Source organism: Peromyscus maniculatus, chromosome 4, assembly GCF_049852395.1.
Source record: "Peromyscus maniculatus bairdii isolate BWxNUB_F1_BW_parent chromosome 4, HU_Pman_BW_mat_3.1, whole genome shotgun sequence".
Taxonomy (NCBI): domain Eukaryota; kingdom Metazoa; phylum Chordata; class Mammalia; order Rodentia; family Cricetidae; genus Peromyscus; species Peromyscus maniculatus.
Window position 1 is genome coordinate 108,202,290 of NC_134855.1, and position 26,903 is coordinate 108,229,192.

At 43.2% G+C, this 26,903-nt stretch overlaps 1 protein-coding gene across 1 annotated transcript in view; it reads left to right on the top strand.

The window, feature by feature from the left end:
* Tmc2 (transmembrane channel like 2) overlaps nt 1-18,832 on the top strand; it is a 75,381-nt gene extending 56,549 nt beyond the window's left edge. Inside the window, exons 16-19 of the mRNA XM_006984559.4 lie at nt 5,254-5,379; nt 15,078-15,156; nt 15,992-16,109; nt 18,510-18,832. Coding sequence (XP_006984621.1) covers nt 5,254-5,379; nt 15,078-15,156; nt 15,992-16,109; nt 18,510-18,727 — 541 coding nt within the window. The 3' untranslated portion in view covers nt 18,728-18,832. The remainder of the gene's footprint in view (nt 1-5,253; nt 5,380-15,077; nt 15,157-15,991; nt 16,110-18,509) is intronic.
* Nucleotides 18,833-26,903: the final 8,071 nt, after the last annotated feature.

Sequence of the window (26,903 nt, forward strand, 5' to 3'; positions counted from 1 at the left end):
CTCCCTGATTTGGAGAGCAGATCTAAGAGCCAGCTCTCTCATTGACCAGCTGGGCAGTTCTTAGCTCAGCACAGGCTCATCCCCTGAAAAATAGAGATATTGATAAAGTTTAGCTCGTAGAGTTGTTTTGAGAATCCAATGTGTTGTTATTTGTAAAGTACTTAGAGGACCAACCATGTTGGTCTTTAGTACGGATCTCTGTGAACCTGTTGCTCTGCCCAAGCTGAGGATGGTTGGTGCTCACCTCAGCTGCCTGGCACCATGAAGAACATGGGCCCATTATTACAGGCTTTTCATATCCTCATAAAAATCTGAACAGTTATTTGAAAACATCTACCACTTTCACTTAAAAATTCATTCAAATTTTTAAACCAAAAAAAAAAAAATTCTACATCAACCCACAGACTAAGTCTATAGACATGGACTACACCTTGGCCAGCATTTGATCTGCTCCCTCCAGAGCAACCTGGAGCTGTTCAGTGTGCCTATATCTAGTCATGTAAATCGAGGACACAGTCAGGGGGAGGTTAGAGATGTTTGATTATGGGCTCAGGCTTTCCCTGTGGCCAGTGAAGAGACTTTGGACATCGGCTGCAGATTTAGAACAGTGTATGATATTCAGGATTCTGAGGCTTGCTGCTCACTTTTGTGTGAATAACAACACAGTGCATTCATGTCTATTTCAATTTCTTCACTCATAAATTCACTCACCTTTGAGAAAAGAGAGAAGGCAATTCTATAGCACATGGAATCTGAGAAAGGACCGCAGTGTCCATCACGGGAGAGAAGAGCAGCCCACGGATCCCTAAGTCGTTTGTCTGTGTTTGCAGCTCAGGTCTTTTATGTTTTCCTTTCTCTTTTTAACTTGTAAGGGAGACAGATGACTTTGATTTACTCTCCTTTCTCTCTCTGGATTTGTTGAAATTGCACCAGCAGTCTTTGCAGTTGGCTAGAAGGAGGAAGACAGAAAGGAAGAAAGGAAGAGGACCCCGATAGCCCCAAACGACCATGCACTTCCCCGTGAAGACAGGGGAAGTGAGGGGGTAGCCCAAGTATTCTGAAAGCTTAGTCTGTGACAGGCACTGAATGAGGTACTTATTTGTGCTCCTAACACCGCCATCAGGTGGGAGGCACTAGATATACTAAACATCGGGTAACTTTGTCTGCAAGGAACCTGATCATGTATATTTTAAACTTTGCAAGTTACTAAGGTTTGAGTATGATTCGTTGCCTCTGAAAGTAATGTTGAAATCTGGCTGCCATTCTGTCAGTTTGAGGAAGCCTAGCTGCAAGCCTCAGGAAAATGTAATGGAATCCAGCTACTGTGACAGAAGCTACTACTTGGAAAGGTCAAGCCATGGCTTAAGAAGTCTTGGTGATATTTTAGCTTTTGTGTATATATTAGCTGGTTCCTACAATGATTTTCTTGTATGCTGTGTGTGGTTCCAAGAACTCCTAACAGTGTATTTATCTAAAATACCTATTAAGCATCCAAGGCCAACCGATCTCCTGAACTAATGGAAACAACACCTGTGTCCCAGGTCAGGTGGATAGCTTTATGCAATTTATGCAATTTAAGGTGAGACCCTCCTTTCTTATACAGCCTTACTAACATTATACTCCTAACTTCTTACCTAACCACTTCCAGGAATGTAGACTGAGCACATAAATCCCCATCTCGATATACCAACCTATATTAGCCCTCAGTTGACCTCCTCCTTTACCACTCCCTTTCGGGGTTGTAAAAGAAAGCCTGACAGTTACTGCCTGAGGAAAATCCTTACCTGCTTTTATGACCCTGTAGGAATTCGAGCCTGGTGACCTGGCTGGAGGGGGAGGATTGCTATTGCTTGGGTTTATAACTGAATACCCTAGAGAACTTGAGGATGGAGAACTGAGAGGGATACGGAGGATTTTGACTAGAGAACTTGAGGATGAGATGGAAGATGAGGAAGAGCCAGATGGGGAAGTACTAGCTGGGTAAGAATGAGATAAGAAGGACCTAGATGAGGCGGAATTAAGAGGAGAGAATTAAGATAGAACTTAGAGGGGACAGCAGATAACGGTAGAGAGAAATCAGGCAAGAAAGGAGCTAGGCACGAGAACAGAACTGAAGCTGTGTAGACAGGATTTTATCCCAGAGGAATAAAGTAGATGGACTAAGAACTCAGTGTACTTAGATTCTTTTCCCGAAAATAATTCTCAGCGTTTGTAGTTTCTCTTCTGGGTCCCTGGGAAGAAGATTATTAAGGCTGGTCCTTTAATAATATTTGAGAGTGGTTAATTAATTAAATGGTAGTAGTGCCATTCTCTCATGAAATTGGTCTAACAATCATGGTTGTGAGGAGTTCTCACTCTTGGAATTGGGCTAGTTAACGTAAGAGTAATTTGTTCTAAGCAAGCCTGTCCCTGTGTGTGTCTCTTCTCCACGTATCTGCTCTCACCTTAATTTCTACCATGATTGACAGCAGCCAAAGATGTCAGGTCGCAAGTGGGCAACTCCATCAAATAACAACAGAAGGCCAGGTGACTGTGAAACAAGAAAAAGTTTTGAAAATCCACAATGCTGGCTTTACAAATGAAAGAAGGGGACTTAAGCTGAGGGACACAGGGCATGCACTCCTCTGTGGCCTCCTTCGGGGGACTGTGGCCCTGCCAACAGCTCAGGTTAACCCAATGAAACCATTTCAAACTTCTGGCCTCCAGAGCCATAACACAGTGTATTACCCAACAGTGTACTAATTGTCACAGCAGCTACCACACTACCACTTCAAAGACAAAATAATTCACGTTCAAGTTTGGCTTAAAAGCCTAATATTTGAAGTTTTCATTTTTATTATTTTTATATGCGAGGCACGTACTAATAATAAAAAAATAAATCAAATGTCATGACATGGTGATATGCATGGCACCTGAAATGTCATAACTAAAATGTTGCAGGTTGGTTTTTGTTTTGTTTTGTTTTTTGTTTTTTGTTTTTTGAGACAGAGCTCAGGCTAGGTTTGCACAATCCTCCTGCCTCAGCTCCCCAGATGCTGGGACTCCCGGCATGCTCCACAACAGTGCCAAGCAATGAAATAGCCACAGATGGTCTCTGATGCAACTGCTCAGCGCTGCAACTAGAGGATAATGTATGCCAATACATCGTAAGTGTGATAACACCATTAGAGCTTAGCCATATACGCTGCACCAATGAATGAACATGGCTGTGTTCCAGCAAAGTTTATAGTCGTTGAAATGTAAAAAAATCATACTGCAGTTTTTATACATCAAAAGATATTATACTTGATTTTTTTCAACCACTTAAAAAATGTAAAAAGAAAGACATAAAGAAAGGAACCTATTTTTAGCTTGCAGGTGACAGGCTGATTTGTCCCTGAGGCATTGTATATCAATCTGATCTTTGCACAGGGAACACTAAGCTGCTGACTACATCACTGTATGACACAGCTTACCGGTGCTCTCCTCAGCACCTGCTGACTTCACTCGGAACCCTCTGACTGTGTGAGCATTGTGCCTTCTTGCCTGTAGAGGGAAGTGGGAGTTAGAACAGAGAAACTGTAGGTACCTTTTTCAGGATGAAAGCTCCGCCCGTGCAGTAGACAGCCCTGTGGTGATGCGGGCGCCCTGTATCCACTCTTCTAATTCAGTCTTCCTCATCACAAGGCTGTGGACAGACACTTGAAATGTTTGTCTAAAAAACAGAATTTCAAATTGTACTTTAATTTTTATAATTATTTTAATAGTCACATTTGATGGTACAACTCTAGTGGAAAGAACCAGGACATGAATGCAGTCATAAAGAGAATGGGGAGATGCCTCGGCTACAAGCCAGGTTCCCAGAACCCACATAAAGGCTGGGTATGCTGGAATCCCAGCCTCTGAAGGCAGATCCAGAAGACTCCATGAGAAAGCTGGCTAGATAGACTAACCATATTGTCTAGCTCTGGGTTTGAAAACTCCTGTCTCAAATAAGGTAGAAAAACAATTGAGAAAGACTACTGACATCAACTTCAGACCTCCATAAGCATGGGCACACACATGCATATATATATATATATATATATATATATATATATATATATATATACACACACAGGAAAAGAAGATAGATAGATAGATAGATAGATAGATAGATAGATAGATAGATAGATAGATAAATAGATAGATAGATGATGGAAAGATGGATAGATGGATGAATGATGGATGGATGGATGGATGGATGGATGGATGATGGAGACAGACAGATGATAGATAGATAGATAGATAGATAGATAGATAGATAGATAGATAGATAGATAGACAGATAGATAGATGATAGATAATGATGGATGGCTAGATAGATAGATAGATAGATAGATAGATAGATAGATAGATAGATAGATAGATAGATAGATAGATAGATAGATGATGGACGGATAGATAGATAGATAGATAGATAGATAGATAGATAGATAGATAGATAGATAGAGATATAGTTCATGGTGTTCTATAGAATAAAGGATTTGAACTAGAATCTTCAAACTCCTAACTCTACTTCATAGCACCAAAATTACCTTTCAAGAGCCACCAGTATCCAGGTGTCCCTTCACAATAATTCTAAAGAATTAGAAGAAAAATGAACCTACTGTGGTAAATAATGCAGAAGCCCACCTTGGGGCAATCAGTTTCCTGACTGGAAGACTAACTGTAGGTGTGCTTTAGAGGTACTGTGATATTTCCATCACATTAATCTTAGGAGAACTGCTTCCAGGTCAAGAAGCCCAGAAGAGTTCATGTTTGTCTCATAACTAAATCATGGACCATTTTCTCCTGGCACAGAGACTTATGTGTATGGTGCCAGCTACTTGGGACTGAGGTAGAAGCATTACTCCAACCCAGGAGTTCGGGAATAGACTGGGTAACGTAGCAAGAGCCTATCCCCTAAAAGAAAAGAAGAATATGTGAGAAAATCCACTTTTTTTTGCTGAAGGTGTCAAACACAGAAGAGCAGCGTAGTTTGAGAGTTTGGGAGTTACTGAGAGCAGGAAGCTAGTAAGTACTAGGCAGGCAGCCAACCCCAGCTGTCTGTCCTAACCAGAGTAGCAGCTAGCTAGCTCCTCACGGGACCTTCCTAGGCCATTTGGAGCAGAACTCTTGTTCTCTCAGAAAAGCAGTTGTAAGCAGCAGCTTTAGAGCCATGGGGTCATGGGCGTGACTATGTGTGCCACAGAAGCTTTGTGCGTGCTATAACGTGTCCTCTCTTCTTTCTAGTGGGAAGAACAGGATGTATGATGTCCTCCACGAGACCATTGAAAATGACTTCCCTAAGTTCCTGGGCAAGATCTTTGCATTCCTTGCCAATCCAGGCCTGATCATTCCAGCCATTTTACTGATGTTGTAAGTTACCCAGGGGCCCTGACTCTGCCTCGGGGACACTTCTCCTAACAGCTGAGGCTTCCCGCATGCACAAGGTTTTGCATTTCACTCTCTTTCTCTGGATTCCCAGAAGTAGACCCTGAGACAAAGTCAAATGCAAGTAGTTTATCAGGGGTAGGGGGAGTGGAGGACATGCTTACCTCTGTTACAGTGGATGAGTCTACTGTAAATCTTTCTGGGAAACCCAAATGTGCCTCAGAGCTCCTTGTCTAACAGTTAGGAGTCCAGGGGATTTGCAACCAGCCTGGTGGGGTGGAAATACCTAAGAGCTGTGGGGTCAGAACTTCTCAGAAATCCGAGTGTGCATTGTGCTTGGATGTGAGGTGTCTCCTAAGGATCACTGTTGAAGCCTTCACCCCCAGCTGGTGGCACTATCTTTGGGAAGTTCTGGAAACTTTAGTTGGGGGCTAGCTGGAAGAAGTAGGTCATTGCATGTGTTAGTTACTACTGTTGGGTCACTGTGACCAAAATACCGAATGTTCCATGAGGCTATTCCTGGGGAAATAAGAATAGCGCCAAAGTCCAGCTGTGCAAACCAGTGAGTTGATTAGGATTACTTACTGGAGTACTGCTGCGAGGCTACTTCCAGAAGCAGAAGTGGCTCAAAGACAGCTGCTTCACCCAAACCCACCCCGAGTGGAAAGCTGAAGCTCACCGCACAGCCTGTAGGCAGCCAACAAGTCAGAGGGCCTCTTCCAGGCAATGCTCAGCTTGTCTGAGTCTCTCTCAGCAGTTCTTATTGCTTATAAAGTTTGGGAGGGAAGGCCTAGTTATCTGGTCCATTCAAGGACTTTCTAGTTTTTGGTATATGTAGTGTTCACTAGCCTGGAGCTTCCTGTGTAGACTGGATGGTTTTGAACTCATACAGATCCACCTGCCTCTGGCTCCTGAGTGCTGGGACTAAAGACACACACCACTGTCCATCATCCTAAAGCTTTTTTGAGTTGCTTACTTCCTGGGTTTGAGCAGCTTGTCAGCAGGACTGACTGTCTCACCTCCCTTTAGAACACCCTCAGTCTTGCGCTGCTCCCCTAAGGGATGAGCTGTTCTGTCTCAGGAAATTTGATACACAATGCTCATCAGGAACAACCCAAGGGGGATAAGGCTCATTTTGCTCCTCCTTTCAGGGACACAGCAGAACATTCTTGTCACAGCTGACCAGGAAACAGGGAGAGCACAATGTTGGTGCTTGGCTTTCTCCGTTTCCTCCCTACCAAGTCCATGCACCCCAGCTCGTGGGCTGGCACTGCCTACATTCACATGGCTCTCTCATCCTCAGTCGATCCTTTCTGAAACCACCCTTGCTCACACCCAGAGGTGTGCCTTACCATGTCCTAGGTGACTCTACGCCAGGTCAGGCTCGCACTGGGCACATGTCCTTGAGGTCGATATCTTGTCTGTGCCCCTGGCTGTCATTTTCTTTGCTTCCCATCCACCACACTAAAGCCATTTTAAACCCTCCTCGTCAAGGTGGGCTGCTGTCTCTGAAGCGTGAACAACATAATCCTTCCTCCTTTGAGTCATTTCTCTCAGGCACTTCATACGGTAACAACAAAGTGCCTGCCTCAGAGGGCGGTTCAGCCTGACCCTTCTGGGTTGTATTTGTGTGCTTTCTGTTGCTGTTCTGAACACCATGACCAAAACCATCTTACAAAGGAAGGGGTTTGTTTGGCTTAAATGACACTGTGTCCATCACTGAAGGAAGTCAGGGCAGGAACTCAAGCAGCGTACATGGGAACCATAGAGGAATGCTGCTTACTGGCTTGCTTCCCACAGTTTTCTCAGGTCGCTGTCTTTATACGACTTGGGACCACCTGCCCAAGGGTGGCCCCACATCAGTCATTAATCAAGAAAACACCTCACAGACATGCTCACAGGTCACTCTGGCAGAGGTAATTTCTCAGGTGAGGTTTCCTCTTCCCGGTGACACAGTTAGTTAATAAATACTAACCAGCACGTAGATTTTTTTTTAATACAATATATCCTGATGATGGTTTCTCTTCCCCCATCTCCTCCCAGTTCCTCCCCACCTCCCCTCTCATCCGAATCCACACCCTTTCTGACTCTCATTAGAAAACAAACATGGAGCAGTTTTGGGTGCAGTGCTGTGCTGTGCGAGTTGCTGCAGGGAGCTGAGCAGAGAACATGGCCAAGCTGGGAAACCACAACATGCCCCAAAACTTAATGTTCATCAAAGAACACACACTGGAGAAAAACCTTACAAATGTACAGAATGTGGCAAGTCATTTACTATAGCCTCAACACTTAAAGTTCATGAAAGAATACACACTGGAGAAAAACCTTACAAATGTTCAGATTGTGGAAAGTCCTTTACTCAAAGCTCAGCACTTAAAGGTCATAAAAGAATACACACTGGAGATAAACCCTACAATTGTAATATATGTGGAGAGCCCTTTACCAAAGGCTCAATACTTAAAAATCATCAAAGAATGTACACTGGAGAAAAACTTTTCAAGTATTCAGATTGTAGAAAGTCCTTTACTGATGGCTTAACATTTTAAGTTCACAAAAGTATGTATTATACTGGAGAGAAACCTTACAGATGTAAAGAATGATGGCAAATCATTTAACAAGGCCTCGAATTTTCAAGTTCATCAGAGGATCCACACTGGAGAGAAACCTTATAAATGTAAAGAATGTGGAAATTCCTTTAGGCAGAATTCACTTCTACAAAGACATCACAAAGTCCACATAGGAGAGAGACTTTACAGATGAAAAGAATGTGGCAAATCCTTTACCAGGGCCTCAATACTTCAAATTCATCAAAGAATCCATAATGGAGAAGAAAGTTAAAAATGTACAGATGGTGGCTGATCCTGTGCCCATGACTCATGTGTTCAAGGCCAATAAAGTTCCATTGAATGCAGAATCCTTAAAATTGTAATGAATGTATTACGAGTTATGTCCTTTTCTCATGGATCATCTATGCAAAAACTCATTAAAACCATATATATAAGCTTGAAAATACAAAGCATGTGGGAAAATCTTATCTGGGTTCTTAAATCTTGAAGATAATCCATAAAAGAGAGAACCTGTACAATATTAAGAATGTGGAAAGTGTTATGGAGTCCTCAGGTATTCTTGCCTAACAGAGTATAACTATCAGGAAGAAACTTAACAAATGTACAGAATTAAAAAAAACTTTACAGGAAGTTCAAAATTTAGAGCATGTGAGAAAATTCATGAAAGAAACAAACTCAATTGGTAATTAATGCTCCAGTACTCATACAATAAAAGCATTCTTTATAATGTGAGTAGTGGAAGGTAACCTTTAGCAAATGTTCTATCCTTACTCCACGTCAGATGAGTGACATTAGGAAGCCCTATGCTTGGTGTGATTTTATAAACATTTTACCAAGAAATAAAATTATGTTCATAAAAAAGTTTTTCTTGGAAAAACAATCTACATGCATAGCAATGTGTCAAACTGAAATTACACAATAATCATGTTTTAAAATGTTATAGGATTAATTTGACAACAGCCAAAAACATAATAATTAAAAATGTGAAGTCTTATGCCAGGATAATTTTATGAATAACTATATCAAGTCAAAAATCACTGTATAATTTTCTGTATATTTTATGGTTCAGGATATCGATCTGAGACTGCTGTAGCTTTTATATATTTTTGTGTTGCTAATATTTGAGGTTTTATAGAATATAATAAAGATTGTTTTGAACCCCCCCCCCTCGAAAAAAAAAGAAAACAAACATGCAGGGCTGGAGAGATGGCTCAGAGGTTAAGAGTGCTGACTGTTCTTCCAGAGGTCCTGAGTTCAATTCCCAGCAGCCACATGATGGTTTACAACCATCTGTAATGAAATCTGGTGCCCTCTTCTGGCCTGCAGGGATGCAGGCAGAACATTGTATGCATAATAAATAAATAAAATTTAAAAAGAAAAAGAAAACAAATAGGCATATAAGGAATAAGAATAAAATAAATAAAAACAAGAATAAACAAGTAAGAATGGGACTAAACAGAACAAAAAGAGCCAAAGAGAAAGCACAAGAAACACATATAAATGCAGAGACACACATGTTCACACACACAGGAATCAAAAAAAAAAAAACCCACAAAACCAGAAACTGTAATATGTGTACATACACAAAGGACTTGTAAAGGCAATAAATAAATAAATAAATAAATAAATAAATAAATAAATAAATAAATAAATAAATAAGCCCCAACACAACATTATGAAACAAAGAACTCCAAAGATGCTGCTGAGTTTGTTTTGTGTTGGTTGTCTACTGCTGGACATGGGGCCTGCCCTTGAGTGTGTTTAGTTTCTTCAGTGAGACTCCCTTGGAGAGAATTAATTTTTAATTGAAAGTGATTATCAATTGGAGTGAATGTCTGGGTTAGGGATGGGAGCATGTGTCTATGTCTCCTCTCAGCTCTAGGACCCCATCCTGTGCAGATTCTTGCAGATCCTGTGCATGTTCTCACAGTCTCAGTGAGTTCATATGTGTGTTGGTCATGCTGTGTTTAGAAGGCCTCGTTTCCTTGGTGCCCATCCATCCCCTTTGGCTCTTAACACTCTTTCTACCTCCTCTTCCCAGAGTTCCCTGGGCCCTGAAAGCGGGGGTTTTATGGAGACATCCCATTTAGGGCTGAGTGTTCCAAGGTCTCTTGCTCTCTGTAATGTCTGGCTGTGGGTCTCTGTATTTGTTTGCATCTGCTGCAGGAGGAAGCTTCTCTGATGGTGGCTGAGCAGCACTGATCTATGAGGATAGCAGAATGTCATTAGGAGTCACCTTATTGCTACATTCCTTTAGCAGAACAGTAGTATTCCATTTTCCCCTAGGTCCCTAGCCTATCTAGTCTCAGATTCTTGGCCACCCACGCAGTGCCGGCGATGGGTTCCGTCTCATAGAATGGGTCATAAATCCATTCAGATGTTGGCTGGCTACTCACACAAGCTTTGTGCTGCTGTTGCACCAACTTATCTTGCAAGTAGTTCATTTTTGTAAACCCAAGGGTTTGTTTATCTTTCTTCTTTGGTAGTGTGCAGAAAACCCTCCAGTCTCATCAGCACTTGTCCGTGGGGATGAAAGCTCTGTGTAAGCACCGGCTTGACTTTTCCCTGGTCAATAAGTTATGTAGGTGTTGTCTTCAGCAATGGGGCCTTACTGTCAGTTTGTGGAAAGCAACCAACAGCCTTGGAGCCTAGGTTGTCTGGGGAGTCCATTGGGATGCTTCTGGCCAACAACTCAATTAGATGTAACCTATTCCCAGTACTGGAAGCTTCATTTGGTGACTAGAAATATCTAGTTAGGGCTCTGTCACCCTGTTATTTGTGATTTTACTTAGCTCAGCTTCATATATGTATATAATTTAGGAAGCGTCTCCATACTAGGTTTCCATCTGACCACTCAAATGGCCTTTAGTTTTAGATGTCCCTCTTTCCTCCCCCTCCCTGTCTGATCCTCCCATTCCAGTCCCCACCTTGTCCAACTATAACTGTGTATTCTGTTTCCCCTTCCTAGGAAAATCCATCCCTCATCGGCTCAGTGAAGCATTTATCTAAGTTATTCTTTTATCAATAAAAACTCTATTTTGTGGAATAATGTAAAAAGAATTAGGCAATGTTCTTTTCTGTTTCTATTTTGTGGAATAATGTGAAAAGTATTGGCATTTATTCTTCTTTGATAGTCTGATAGAATTCTGTACTAAAAGCACCTGGCCTTGTGATTTTTTTTTTTTTTTTTTTTTTGGTTGGGAAACTTAATTGCTGCTTCTATGTCACTAGGTATTACAGGTCTTTTTTTTTTAATTGCTTATCTGATCTTGATTTAACTTTGGTTGTTGGTGTTCTGTGTTACATGGGTCAGAGGTCACTCCTAAACATAATTCAGGTTTAGCAACAGCTGCAGGGGAGCCAGCTTCTGATGAGCTGACTGACTTGGTGGCTTCACAAAAGCCTGCTATATTATCACACACACACACACACACACACACACACACACACACACACATACACACACACTCACACATACACACACACTCACACATACACACACATACACACACACACACACATACACACACACACATACACACACATACACACACACACACACATACACACACACACACACACACATACACACACACACACACACACACACACACACACACACACACACACACACACCTTTGCAAGTCAAGTCCCGCATACCAAAACCTCTTTTCTGGAGCTGTTTGAAGGAACCATTTGCCTAAGCAGTTCTCAGCCGTGAGACCTCCTGGTTTGCCAGGTCCTCTCAAGACTAAATTATGCAAACGCTCTGGAATTCCTTCAAAAGAGCAACTCAGATAACAATCCCTGACTTGAAACAAAAAATAGTTCAAGGCCTAGGTGCTAGCACTCGGAATTCAAGCAGGATGCAATGGCTCTGTGGAATCTCTCCCTACAGTTGATAGATGATGTATATCAAGAAAATTATCCATTTCTTTTAGAGTTTCCAATTTGGTGGAGTGCTGCTAGTTTTTAAGTGTCCTTAATGAGTCCCTGGACTTCCTCAGCGTCTGTTGTTATACCCCCCCTTTCACCTCTAGTTTTGTTGATTTGGATTTTCTCTCTCCACCTTTTAGTTAATTGGGCTACAAGTTTGTCAATCTTACTGATTTTCTCAAAGAATCAACTATTTGTTTCATTGATTCTTTGTAGTGTTTATTTGTTTCTATTTTATTGGTTTCTCCCCTGAGTTTGATTATTTCTTGCCATTTACTCCTTTTGGGTGTTATGACTTCTTTTTGTTCCAAAGTTTTCAGGTGTGTTGTTAAGTTACTAATAATAAGATCACTCCAATTTTTGATGTAGGCACTTAATGCTATGAACTTGCCTCTTAGAACCATCTTTATTTGTATACCATAAGTTTGAGTATGTTGTGTTTTCATTTTCATTCAATTCTAGAAAGCTTAAAATTTCTTCCATAATTTCTGTCTTGACCCATGTTTCATTCAGTAGTAATTTGTCCATTTTCATGAGTTTATAAGCTTTCTGTTGTTTTGTTGTTGATATCCAGTTTTAATCCATGGTTGTCAGATAGGGTTCAGTGTGTTATTTCAGTTTTCTTGTGTCTGTTGAGACTTGCTTTGTGCCCAAGTATGTGGTCAACTTTGGAGAAAGTTCCATGAGCTGCTTAGTATGTATATTCTTTTGTATTTGGCTGAAATGACCTGTAAATACCTGTTAGATCCATTTGGTTCATAATGTCAGTTAGCTCCAGCATTTCTCTGTTTAGCTTTTGTCTGGATGACCTGTCTGTTGGCAAGAGTGGGGTACTGAAATCTCACACTATCACTATTATAGTGTGAAGGTCAATATATGGTTTAAGGGCTGTAGTCATGTTTCTTTCATGAACTTGTGTGCCCTTGTATTTGGTGCAAAGATGTTAAGAATTGTAATATTGTCTTCATGGAATTTTCCTTTGGTGAGTATGTAGTGTCCTTCCTCATCTCTTCTGATACATTTTGGGTTGAAGTCTATTTTGTCAGATATTAAAATGGCTGCATCAACTTTCTTCTTGGGTCCATTTGCTTGGAACATCTTTTTCCATCCTTTTACCCTGAGTTGACGTCTATTCTTGATGTTAAAGTGTGTTTCTTGGATGCAGCAGAATGAAGGATCCTGTCTTCACATCCATTCTGTTAACCTGTGTCTTTTTATTGGGGAACTAAGACTATTGATATTGAGAGTCATGAGTGAGCAGTGTTTCTTGGTTACCATTATTTTGTTATTGTGGTATGAATTATTTTCCCCCCTTTTGATTTTCAAGTCTGATATTATTTACTCTTTGTGTTTTCTTGGGTGTTGTTAACCTCGTCAGGTTGAAGTTTTCCTTCTTTTGCCTTCTGTAAGGCTGGATTTATAGATTAATACTGCTTAAATTTAGTTTTATCATTGAATTTCTTTTTCTATCTGTTGTGATTGAAAGACATTCCACAATGTCAGAACTTATTGAATAACAATTAATTCATATGATTTAGCTGTTTCATGACAGCAATTTGTCATATAATCCTGCCTACCTTGGCAACATTGCCAAGGCAAATATAGGTTCTTTTATTCTAATCTTAATTATTAATATTAACTCTCATATCACACAGTACACAGTAACATATCTATATATCTATATGCAAATGTATGCTTTATAGAACAAATATAAATTAAAGAGACTACAGCAAAGTTCAAGAGGTTTCAAGAGGACTGAGAAAGGATTTGTACTGATACTGAACCAGACTAGTGCTGTCAGGGAGCTTCCAAAATTGCCTCAGAGCTGGATGTGGTGGTACACACCTTTGATCCCAGCACTGGGGAGGGAAACAGAGCTCTGGGACTTCAAGGGCATCCAGTGCTACAAAGTTAGATCCTGTCTCAAAATAAATAAATAGATCCCACAAAAGGAAAATTTTCAACAATTTTATTAGCATTTGAGAGGAAGAGGAGGGGGAACAGGGAAGGCAGCTACCTGAGGAGGGGGATAGAAAAGAAAAAAACAAAGACATTTTTGATTTGGGTCAGCAATGCAAGTCTACAAGCAGCTGCAGAAAGCAGGGGTGAGGTGGGAGGCTATACTCAGAGAAAACAACTTAAGAAAGCACAGGGTGTCGGGGCAAGCACATTTAGAATTTGACTGGGTATCCAAAGAAGAGAAAGGAAGAAAAGTTATACTTCTGAATTAGATTTTAAAAAGTGCTAAGGTTTAGCAGTTAAGATCTGTAAGCAACTGCATAAGGCAGGGTTGTATAAGTACATTGTCTCATTTCAGGCATAATTATTCCTCCCATCTCCTCAGCATGTCTTTGGATGAGTCAGATTTCCTCATTCTAGGGTGGTCTCCTGGCCAGATGACTGGTAGACCCAGTTAGATTAACTTTCAAGGAAAAGCACAATAAATTGTGGTGCTTTAGGGCTGGAGAAATGGCTTAGAGGTTAAGAGCACTGACTGCTCTTCCAGAGGTCCTGAGTTCAATTCCCAGCAATCACATGGTGGCTCACAAGCATCTGTAATAAGGTCTGGTGCCCTCTTCTGGTCTTACATGGTAAGCAAATAATTTTTTTAAAAAATTGTGATGCTTTAATCTTTGGAGCAGATTAGAACGTCATATCTCTACTTAGGGTTAGAAGCAGAACTCAGATTCCACTCTTTTGACCAGGGGGGATGTAGCTTTCACTTAATGGACCAAAGCTGATCCTGAGGGAGGTGTTCATCCTCCGTGGCCTCCGAGATGTCTAGTGCCTGTCTAGCTGCCCAACACTACTTCATCCAAACCAATGAATGGGGATAACTATACTCGACACAAAGCCCACTGCTGGGCAGCTCCAGGAATCATTCCCAGCTTCCTTTGCAGACAAGAACCCGTGATATGCCCTACCTCTTTGGAGTCAGGGTGATTCCTTCTACAAACCTTTACTGAACACTGAGAGCTAGACATGTGCAAGTCATGCCCACACTCAATAAAATAAAATCCAGACCCCTCTCCATGGTGAGCAGACAACCTAGGATGGTAGGACCAGCTCTGTCCTGCTAGAGAAAAGGCTTTGGTAACCCAGAGTCCCTAGAAAAAACACGGAGCTCTTGTCATTTTTTAACATCCCAGGACAATAGGACATATGCTTTTTCTCTTTCAGTCTGGCCATCTACTACCTGAACTCCGTTTCAAAAAGTCTTTCCAGAGCTAATGCCCAGCTGCGAAAGAAAATCCAAGCGGTGAGTCTCTCAGGAACTACATCCTTAATGGTGTTCTTATTTCTTGCTGATTAACTCTGTGATCTCAGTTGTGTTCTTTCAGTGGTTTTCTGTTATGCCAAATCTAAAATCCTGCACTACAGGGAGCAGCCCTGTAGGGTTCAACAGTGTGCATATACAGCTGAATATCTGAAAGGCCAATGGCGCAGCTTAGTGGCAGAGAAGGTGCTTAGCAGTCACAAGGCTCTGCAGTCAGTCGCTAGCTCTCCCACATTTGCACACAAGCATATGCATGCACACGTGTATACACACACACACACACACACACACACACACACACACACACACACATACAGCCATCTTAATAGTATAAATACTAAAAGAAATGGCCAAACAACACATTGTTGATCCTCAGCCTGAGATGATGTCTCCTTGATACATAGGCAGCTTCTCTCAACATCCCAGCTGACTGTTCTCTCTAGAAAGATCTCTCTCTCTCTCTCTCTCTGACAAACTCGAATCTCTGTGTCTTGTCATCTCACTTCCTGTCATGCCTCTGAAACTAACATGTACCTGGCTGCCAGTTCCCCACCCAGACTTCCTTCTGTTAGCCTCACTGGCTCCTGCCCAGATACAGGAGAACACTGAAATAAAGTTGGATGTTCCTTCAAGTGCTGTGTGAACCCAAGCCACACACTACACTCTCCAGTTAGTTGTGGAGCCAATAACATTCAGTTGAAGGTTGTCAGCAAGAACTACAGACATGGTCCTACCTCACCGTTCATGATCCAGGGCTCTAAGCATCAGACACCCATGCCCCTAGCTTGCATAAATAATTCATTTTTTTTTCCTGCAGCTCCGTGAAATTGAGAAGAACCATAAATCTGTCAAAGGAAGAGCCATAGTCACAAATTCCGAGGACAAACTTCAGAACAGCTCCAAAAATGCCACCCAACTACAACTCACTAAGGAAGGTAAATTTTTTTCCACAATGATAACTTTTTCCAGGTTGACATGAAAGTTGTAAAGAGCATATGATGTGGAATTGGACTAATCTGGGTTTAAAATAAGGACACTGATAATTAATTAACAATATGAAGTGCTTACCTCATGGGATGGCAATGGTGAAAGCAGAGAATGTAAAGTGCTTAATGGAACTCCTGGCATACAGAATAAACTGACAAACCTTGCTAGAGGTAGTGTTTGTAGTTTCTAAAAGAGAGACATGCTGGAGCCAAACAAGTAGCTCAGTGGTTAAGAGCACTGGCTGCTCTTCCATGGGATCAGGTGCTAGTCCCAGCATCCACACGGCAGCTCACAGTCCAGCGCTGTCTTCTGGCGTCCTTGGGCACTGCACACACATGGCACATAGACATACATGTAGGGAAAACACTCATATACATTAATAATAATAATAATAATAATAATAATAATAATTTTAAAAGAGACATACTGGGTAGAATAAGCTGGTAGGGACAGGTAAGAAGTTTCTCTCAGAAGGGTCTCCTGTCTCTAAAGAGGGATCATAGATAGACCAGGCTCCAATGTGGGGGAGAGGAAAGAGCAAGATGAAAAGACCTCGTCTGAGGTTATCTCATTGTCTCAGGAGCAACTGTTTTAAATGGTACCACTGTGCAATGTTGACCTTTGATGAGAGAACTGTACAAAATGCATAATAAATGACTAATAATTTAAGGGTTAGAATTTTTATGTGTTCCAATGTACCAGCAGTTGCATTTCATGTATTCTTCACCATTATTTTTTGAGGATTAACCAGAATAATACTAGCTGCTATAACAAACAGGTCCAAAATATCTTATTACATCTCACTCAATGCAAAAATCCAAATGGGGTGTTTCCCCTTAGTGGCCACAAGTGCAGGAAAGGTTATGAGTGGTCAGGGGCTAAGGCTGGGCATTTGCAGGTACCGGGCCTCTTAGCCAAAGAACTGGAAATAAGGGCTCACACAGATTTACCGAAGTAATCAGAGCTTTACTGGGAACAAAGCAACAATACAGATTAGAAAGGGAAACACTGTAAATAAAGATAGACACAGGGCATGGTGGCACACGCCTTTAATCCCAGTACTCGGGAGGCAGGGACAGGAGGATCGCTGTGAGTTCAAGGCCAGCCTGATCTACAGAGTGAGTTCCAGGACAGCCAGTGTTGTTACACAGAGAAACTCTGTCTCAACCTGGAGTCTGTTTTGTGGGAAAGGAGGGGCTGCTTACTACAAGGCACAGTTTGATGGAGTCTCTATTTTATTTAGAGATTAAGTCACATGTTCATTTTTTCTACTACAAATATTTGCCTTACCTGCATGTGCCCCAAACAAGTTCAGAATGAATCAGTTCCTCTATTCATCATACCCAGATAGACTGGGAATACACTTGAACAGAAACTGTCTAAATGTAATTGTCGTTAGGGCCAGGAAAATGTGTACTGTTGTTCAGAGAGGGGAGCGAGTGTGCAGGTGGGAGTCTTGGGGGTTCTGAGTTTGCTAAGTGCAATGTGCAAAGATGCGGCGCTAACAGAACATGCAGGTGAAGGAGCTAGCCTGACAAATGCATTATTACAGGGGGTGTGGCGTGCATGACTCAAAACTAAATAGGACCCCAGGATACTACACTATTCCCTCTGCTTGTCCGCTTTGAAAGGAAAGCATCACTCCTTCCATCCCAGGCTCTGCCTGTATCAGACTTCTGAAAGAAGAAAAGCCTAGAAGCCATAATTGGTAGTGGTACATGTAAATCCACAAGAGGAACAGTGTCTGTTTCTGTGTTCCACAAGAAGAGGAATTACGGGGAGGGAGAAGTCAAGAACTCGAAAGAGCTGGAAGTGAGGCTGTTGTCTGAGAGTCATCCTCGCCTCCTCCCTGTCATCTTCAGGACTGACCTGGCCGTCACCCTGAGAGGCTGCTGTCACTGGGGCATCAGTTTTTCCTATGAAAGCCTAGGATAAAAGCTCTACCCTGGGGGCTGGAGAGATGGCTCAGCAGTTAAGAGTGCTTACTGCTCTCCAGAGGACACAAGTTCTCGCACACTGGGTGGCTTACAACCCCTGTGACGCCAGCTCCAGGGGATCCAATGACTTCTCCTGGATACATATAAAGACACATAAATATAAGTAAAAAATTTAAACAAATCTAAAAAACAAACCAGCAAGAACCACTAGCCTGAGACCAGAGTTCAAACTCTAGTTCCCCAGGCAGCAGACAAATCCCTTCAAGGACAAATCAGACCCCAGGGCAATGGGACAGTTCTCACAGCACTAAATGGGATTAGAACCTACAAATATAGCAGGGCAGCTCCAGATGGCTCCGATTGAAAATGGACAAAATCTTCTACACCTTCATTCTTGTCTTTGTTTTCCAGAGCCCACATCTGAGTCTCCCAGCCAAATCCAGACCCTGGACAAGAAAGTGCAGGGCCCTGGCAGCTCCGGTACTGACGTCAGGGCCTCACAGCCGACCTCCTGGCACCTTGTTGGATCTCAGCCCCCAAGAGTCAGACCAGAGTCTGGCCAAGCCCAGTTTCAGACTTACACATGCAGGGCAGCTTCTAGAAAGAGTACCCAGAGGCCTCACAAATGATGGCTGGCATTCGTGGGGCTCCGAGTCCTGGGCTTGATCCACAGGCTCTACTGTTGTGTATATTCCTTCCCTTCTCCTCTCACACACATGCATGTTCCCATACCACACATGAACTTCGATCCTTGCTCTGCAGCCCTTGTTTACCACTCAAAGGGAAGGGCAAAGGCTTCCCATGATTTGGGGAGTGGGAGGAGCCCAAATTAACTGGCTTCCCAGTGTCCTGTTCAGGCAACCCTGGACCCCACACACTAGTGGTTTCCCTTGGCTCCAAACTTGGGGAGGCAGGGATGAGGCCATGACTCCCTGTGTGGACTTTTTCCGTGGTGTACACGTTGGGACCCATATTTCTGCACCCCTTCTGGGTAGAACTATGGTGTGGAGGAGCCTACATGTCTAACATCTGCCCCTATCTAAAGGAGGCTAGGCTGTTCAAAAAGCAGGTCTACGCAAAAGAAAACAGAGTTGGATGAGCCAGAGTCGTTTTGACAGGAAAATCAGTGAGACCCAACACTAAGGGAAGCTGATGCCAGTTAAGCACAGAAACTGCACGGGAGCCCCCTAGTGGCAAGACAAAGGAACACGTGGGCAACACAGTTCTGGTCCATGTTGGGGAATATTATTGCAAGATGTGTTAATTTTGTTTAACTCTGTGAAGCTTGTTACTGTGCCTGTCTGAAACACCTGATGGTCTAATAAAGAGCTGAACGGCCAATATCGATGCAGGAAAAAAAGATAGGTGGGGCTGGCAGGCAGAAAGAACTAATAGAAGGAGAAATGTGGGAGAGGAGAGAAGAAAGAGCGAGAGAAAGAGGACGCAAGGGGCCAGCCACCCAGCTACACAGCTAGCCACAGACTAAGAAGTAATGAAAGGTGTACAGAAATAAAAAAAAAAAGGTAAAAGTCCAAAGGCAAAAGGTAGATGGGCTATGTGGTGGTATTGTATTCCCCAAAATATTGTGTACCCTAATAAAATTATCTGGGGTCAGAGGACAGAACAGCCACTAGATGTAGAGGCCAGAAAATGGTGGTGCACATGCCTTTAATCCTATCACTTGGGAGGCAGAAATCCATCCGGATCTCTGTGAGTTCAAAGCCACACTGGAAACAGCCAGGCATGGTGACTCATGCCTTTAATCCCAAGAAAAGATGGCAAAAAGCAGAAAGGTATATAAGGCGTGAGGACCAGGAACTAGAAGCTTTTGGCTGGTTAAGCTTTTAGGTTTTAGAGCAGCAGTTCAGCTGAGATTCATTCTGGATGAGGACTGAGAAGCTTCCAGTCTGAGGAAACAGGATCAGCTGAGGAATTGGCAAAGTGAGGAAGCTGTGGCTTGTTCTGCTTCTCTGGTCTTCCAGCATTTACCCCAATACCTGGCTTCAGGTTTGTTCTTATTAATAAGAACTTTTAAGATTCCTGCTACAGGGCTAATTTAAGAAAAGCTGGCAAGAAACAAGCCAAGCTAAGGCCAGATATTAATAATTAAGAATAAGCCTCTGTGTGTGATTTATTTGGGAACTGGGTGGTAGGCCCCCACAAAAAATCAAAAACAAACAACAACAGATCCAACTGAAGAAAACTTGAGGATTGCTCAGGACGGAAAAGTTTTCTTCATGCACTAAATTCTAAAAGGAATTGGATAACCTGTTTCCTGTATAAGGGCCCTTGAACACGGTGGTTCTTCTGTTTCCTAGTGGGCATAAGTCAGGGAAGCCTGGCCATTAAGAAGGCTTTGCTAGAAGCCAAAGGCTTAGCAAGGTAGAAGTCTTAGTTGAGAGTTCTCTAGAGACCTCAGGTGTTCTACAAACAGTACCTTCCTCTACTCTGTGTCCCCAGACCCAAGAGAATGGTAAAGCTTCAGGACCAAGGGAGCACCTCACCCCAGGTTTCTGAGTATTCGGAAGAGAGCCCCTTCTTTTAACCAGTTTCTTTCATTGTAGCTATCACCCAAGTCCTCAAGGGCCCTCGAGGTACCCCCACATATTGTACATCAGGCAAAGTCCTGGTGGTGAGAAGACTTCACAGCCACTCATGAGATTATACAATGAGAGCAGTGTTCAAACTGAACTTCACTCGTGAGCTGCAGTGGCATGAGAATGCAGACATATGAGCAGGAGAAACAGGGCACTTACTTCACCTCAGTCCGCCCTAACAAGGTGAAGATCTCCATGGAAACTCAGTGAGTTTCTCCAGATCTGACACCGCCTGCAAGTCACACGGTGCTTCCTGGGGACAAACACTCTAGCTGTCTAGATACCAACACGGGAACTCAGGCAGTCTAACCCACGCCAGCCAGCAAAGCCCACAGCAGCATCCATGCCTCCAACATCATCATCTCGCCTGCACAACGTCAACTCAGAAATGAGAACAGGTGGGAGGCACCTCCTGAGCCATCAGCCTGTGTGACTGTTGTGCCTCTGACAGTTAACAATACACATAAACGCCTACTACAAACTAAATAAATCGCCTGTTTTGAGGATGCATAATTCTATATTAGTGAATATATTTGCTGTCTATTGCTATATATCAAATTAGCCCCTAAACTGATGCTTTTAAATGGGCTGGGCATAGTGTCACATGCCTATAATTCTGGGCACTCGAGAGTCAGAGAAGCAAGGGGTTTACATCAAGCTCAAGGCCAATCAAGTTTACATAGTGAATTTCAGGCCAGCCAAGGTTATACAGTGAGACCTTGTCTCAAAAATCCAAAAAGAAAGTAAATAAATAAAGTACATTAAGTATTTATTATGCTTGAATAGTGTCTATGGCCAAGAATCTGGGGGTGGGCTGGGGAAATAGCCTAATCCATAGAGTGCTTACGGTGAAAGTATGAGGACCTGAGTTTGACCCCCAGAACCCATGGAAAAGTCAAGAGCAGCAGCCTGTATCTGTAACCCTGTGCTTCCGGGCAAGGGGACATGGAGACAAACAGATCCTAGGGACTTGCTGACTAGCCAGTCTACCTCAAACAGTGAACTCCTTGTTCAATGGTTGTCTCAAAAAAATAGAAAGTGATAGAGGAAAGCACTGTATGTGGATCTCGAGAGAGAGAGAGAGAGAGAGAGAGAGAGAGAGAGAGAGAGAGAGAGAGAGAGAGAGAGAGATTCCTGAGTTAGGATACCCAGGTTAATGCAGGAACATCCATACACACACACACACACACACACACACACACACACACACACAAAGAATCTGGGAACAGCTTACAAGGCATAATCCCATAATTGCTCACACAGATGGCTATGGGCAGGAGGCTTTAATTCCTCCTGGGTATTGACAGGAGACCATGGTGATTCTCCTTGTGAAGCTCTCTGTAAAGCTGTGTCAAAGTCAAATAAAACTATGGAGGCAAATCTCCATTAAAGGAAATTGTTAGTAAACAAAGGATAGGATTGCAATCTGGAATACAGCATGCACAGGCCAGAGGGGACCGTGTTATGTCTGGAGAAGGAAGAACGATTGTTTATTAGGACAGAGAGATCTACACAGGGTATTTTGAAAGAAAGACCTGTGGCATTGTGGGTATTTTCGGGAGCTGGCAACACTTTCAAATTGGCAACACTTAATGTACAAACCCAGTCTTGTTTTTTTTAAGGTTTGGGTTTTTTTTGTTGTTGTTGTTTTTGTTTTTTAAGACAGGGTCTCTCTGAGTAGCCCTGGCTGTCCTAGAACTCACTTTGTAGACCAGGCTGGCCTCAAACTCAGAGATCTGCCTGCCTCTACCTCCCAAGTGCTAGGATTAAAGGCATGTAACACCACCTGGATTGAAGATTTATTTTTATTTTATCTGTATGAGTTTTTTGCCTGAATGTCTGTCTATGCACCATATGCATGCCTGGTGCCCATGGAGTTCAGAGAAGGGCATCAGATCCCCTGTTACAGACAGTTGGGAGCTGCCACGTGGATGCTGGGATTCAAACCTAGATCCTCTGGAAGAGCAGACAGTGCTCTGTGCACTGAGAAATCTCTCTGTCCTCATCGTTCAATAAATTGTCACAGCTACTTGAGTGAGCTAAGGAATAGGGTGGAGGAAGAACACATTGGTAGGTGAAAAACAGTATTAATGTAATGTGGGCTTTCAGTTAAGGGATATTACTATTCAAAAACAAACTAAGGTTGCTATCTGCTGTTTTCTTAGGTTTGACTTTCCAGCATGTTCCATCTTAACACTCCATATTCCGTGAAGGCATCACAGCCTGTGGAGGCAGGCTCGCAACGGGGCTGTGGGTAGGGCGCACACACCCAGGGTGCTTTATCCACTGCATGGGGCTAAGTGTGCACTCATCCGGCCACGTGCCCAGGGAGGGATCTGACTCTGGGTACCACCTGTGCTAGCTTTGGGATACAGCAAGTTCTAAATTTCCAAGAACAAGGACCACCCCCATTTTTGTCTTTAGAGTACTCTATTACTACACAGACTAGGTACTAAGATGTTCAGGAAAACCCAAGTCACCGTGGCTTAAACAGTGAAGCTTGTTTGCACATAATCCGAATTCCGGAAACAGTTAACATCGTGTTGCTCCAACAGCTCAGCTAAGGAAGGGCTTGCTCTCTGCAGTCGCCTGGCCTTTCCCTTGTTGCTTCTTTACTTCATGGTCACAAGATTGAGAGGACTGAGCAGATGCCATAACAGGCTGCTCAGTCTTCTCTCAGAGATCAGGCCTCAATTTCAGTTTCCTGAGACTGAGCACGCAGTTTCTGGGAAGGCCATGAACAAAAGACAATCACTGATGCCCCTGTTAGCAGGGACAGGGAGATAGGACACACCAAGCCTGGGCCACTGAGTCAGCCCCCACAGTCAGTACAGGCTAGGCCAGCCAGCCTCCACAGCAGTTCAAGGACAAAGCCTGGGACTTGTCCAGGCCTGCCCCCAAATGGATAACTGTAGCCCTGACAAACCCCCAACCAACCCTAGCCAATTAAAAGTCACTAACATGATTGCCATTTGCATAAACCAATCCTGAGTCTGTTCCTATACAGTCTGTAGACCCCACAAAACAATCCTATATAGCCTGTAGACCCCAAAACACCCCCACTCCCCTACCCCCCGCTGCTTGCTTTACCTCCTATAAAAACCCTGCCCCATTGCTACTAGGGTCTCTCCTGTTCTGCTGCTACATCAGACGGATGGAGAGAGAGACCTGAGTTAACTCGCAATAAAAGACTCTGCTTTTGCATTGGATTTGGTCTCTTGATGGTCTTTGGGGGTCCAGACTCTGGGCACAACAAAGACAACGGCTGTATCTCCAGGAATCTATGTTTAAGGAAGAAATGAGGGGGTTGGGGAGAGTCAGAGCCAAACCCGCTGGAACTATCAATTTAAATCAGAAAGGAAACCTCTTTCAGAAACCTGGTCATATCCTCTCACATATTTCTATTTAGGCATCCTAGGCTAACTATAGTGGCCACCCTTAGCTCCAAATAAAGTAAAGATGGTGGGGAATTGGATTGGCCAAGCACACCCGTTATATTCTATCCCCCAGAACAGAACTGTCTTCTGAAATAAAATAGGAATCTGTACTGGTTTGTCAGCCTGACATACCTAGAGTCATCTGGAAAGAGAGAGCCTCAATTGAGGGTTGCCTCCACCAAATGGGCCTGCTGGGCGTTTCATTGATTAAAGGTTAATATGGGAAGGCCCAGGCCTGTGGGCGGTGTCACCCCTGGACAAGTGGTCCTGGGTTGAATAAGAAAGCAGGCTGAGCAAGCCATGGAGATGAAGCCAGTAAGCAGTGTTCCTCCATGACCTCTGCTGCAGTTTCGGCCCTCTTGCCTAAATAACAGATCGGGATGGCAAAATATGACCTGAATAAACTCTTTCCTCCCCCAAGAAGGTGTTTCATGCAACAGGAAGCAAACTACAAGAGGACCCTGCAATCAGGAGCAGGAGAAACTGTGCATCTGTTAGCTTTGTTGAGTAACAAATGAGCCCAGACTGAGCCACTCAGGAGTTAGGGGCTCTCTCATTGACAGTTTGGGCTAGGCTCATCTGAGCTTTCTGCTTGGCTTACCTGGACTCACTTGTGGATGTCAGTCAGCTGTCACCTCAGCTGGGGCTGGTTGGGCTAGGATAGCTTAAGTCATGTGGCAATTGACAAGTGTAGGCTGGAGGGACTTGACAGCCCCTGTGGCCTTTCTAGCCACAGGTTTATTCTTATGAATGGTCTTCAAGTTCCTATAGAGAGTAGAAGTGACCCTGGGACTAGGACAATGTGATTCTGCTGCACTCTTTACCCAGATTCAAGGGGCAGAAACAGACTCCAGCTCCCAGTGACAGGAACCCCAAAGAACTGGGCCATTGTCCATCCATCATAGATGAGTTTGGGGGGCTAATAAAAGTATTTGTCTCTTACACAAATACACACTTACACACAGGTCCTCACCTTGCTCAACCTGAAACCCTAAGACACTGTCCTTGCCCTGAGGGCCTAGGGGAAGAGGTGATAACGTCAGGCCTCAGTATCTCTAAGGGATGTCCCCTCAGCAGAGGCCTCTCTCATTGTCTGCACTGGTGGGTTGGGAGTGAGCAGATGGAACATTCCAGGGGAGGGTTTCTGTAAACCAAGAGTACTAGGGGTCAGGAGAAGGAAAGGTACACCATGAGGCAGACCTTGCTCCCATCACACTCAAGGAGCCCAACCAATCACTTGGCATTTTCATGCCTCAGTTTCCCCAGCTCAATATCGAGGACAACAGTTTTCCCACTATCACCCCTGACTTGTACACTCACAGGTACTAGGCTGAGGTGCCAGCCCATAAGAGAATCTGACCAGGGTACCAAGAGCATTCACTGTGCTGGTGGTCCTCACTCAACTCAGTAAAGTCATTTCAGACATACTCTGATGTGCATATCCAGCCCTGCCCAAGTCCTTTCTCCATATGAGAAATAAGTTTGCCATGCATAAAGAATATTCGTGTCTCTTGACATTGACAGGAAGTGGAAGAGAAATTCATATCTACAAGGCAGCCGCATAACACAAACACTATCATGTTCCAAAAGAACTCAGGTGGAAAGTTTAACTTAGAGAGATCTTAGGTTGGTAGTGTTAGCAGCAGCAGCAGTGAGACACCAGTGTACTAAATTTGATCCCCCCTTAAGGACTCCCCCTGGGATAAAGCCAGGTCCCTAACTACAGTTCAGAAAAGAATTTCAGGACAAGCTAGAATGAAGCAAAGTTAGTATCTTAGTTACTTTTTTATTGCTGTGATAAAATTCCATAAACAAGGCAACCTATAAAAGAAAGTGTTTAATTTGGGGCTTCCGGTTCCAGAGGGTAAGACCATGACCATCATGGCAGGGAGCATGGCAGCAGGCAGGCAGGCATGGCACTGGAGCAGTAGCTGAGAACTTACATCCAGAGACACAACCACAAGACAGAGAAAACTAACTGGGAATGGTGTAGAATTTTAAAACCTCAAAATCCTCCCTGAATCCCTACCACCTACCCCACCCCACCAGCATCCACTAATATACACACCTCCTCTAACAAGGCCACACCTCCTAATCCTTTCTAAAAAGTTCCACCAGCTGGAACCAAGTGTTCAAACATATGAGCCTATGGGGGCCATTCTCATTCAAACCAATACAGTGAGTTTACTAAGTATTTAGACAGAGAGCTATGCAGGAAAAGGACTGTCATGGAGAAGGCTTCTGAAGATAGTCACACTCAAGTGCCTTCACAATGGCAATAATATCCTGTGGCTTTCTCAGTTACCTTTCTCAGTGCAGATGAATTACAAGTTTTAAAGTTTGAGCAAAGCTTAAAATTTAAGTAAGGTTTAAAAGTTATGTAAAAATACATTGTTCTTTTTCAAATTTCTTTTTACTCTCTGAAGTATTCATGGAAGTATACAATGTATCTTAATCATGTCCCCCACCTCCTCCTCCACCGCTGTCTGGCCTCCCCAGTATTTATCTCCCTTTCCCCTTAAGCCCTCTTTTTAAAAATAATCCACTGTATCCAGTTAGTGCTGTGCTCATGTGCATGACTTGGGGGTTAACCATTGGTGTATAAGGGATCTGCCAGTGGTCACCCCTCAAAGAAAAGTGACTTTTCCTCCTGTGTCAGCCATCAACTACCAATAGCTCCTCTGGCAAGGGTGAGGGCCTCAAGAGCCCTTCCCTGCTCCATGCTGAAAATTTTAACTGATCGATCTTGGCGGGTCCTGCGCAGGCTCTGT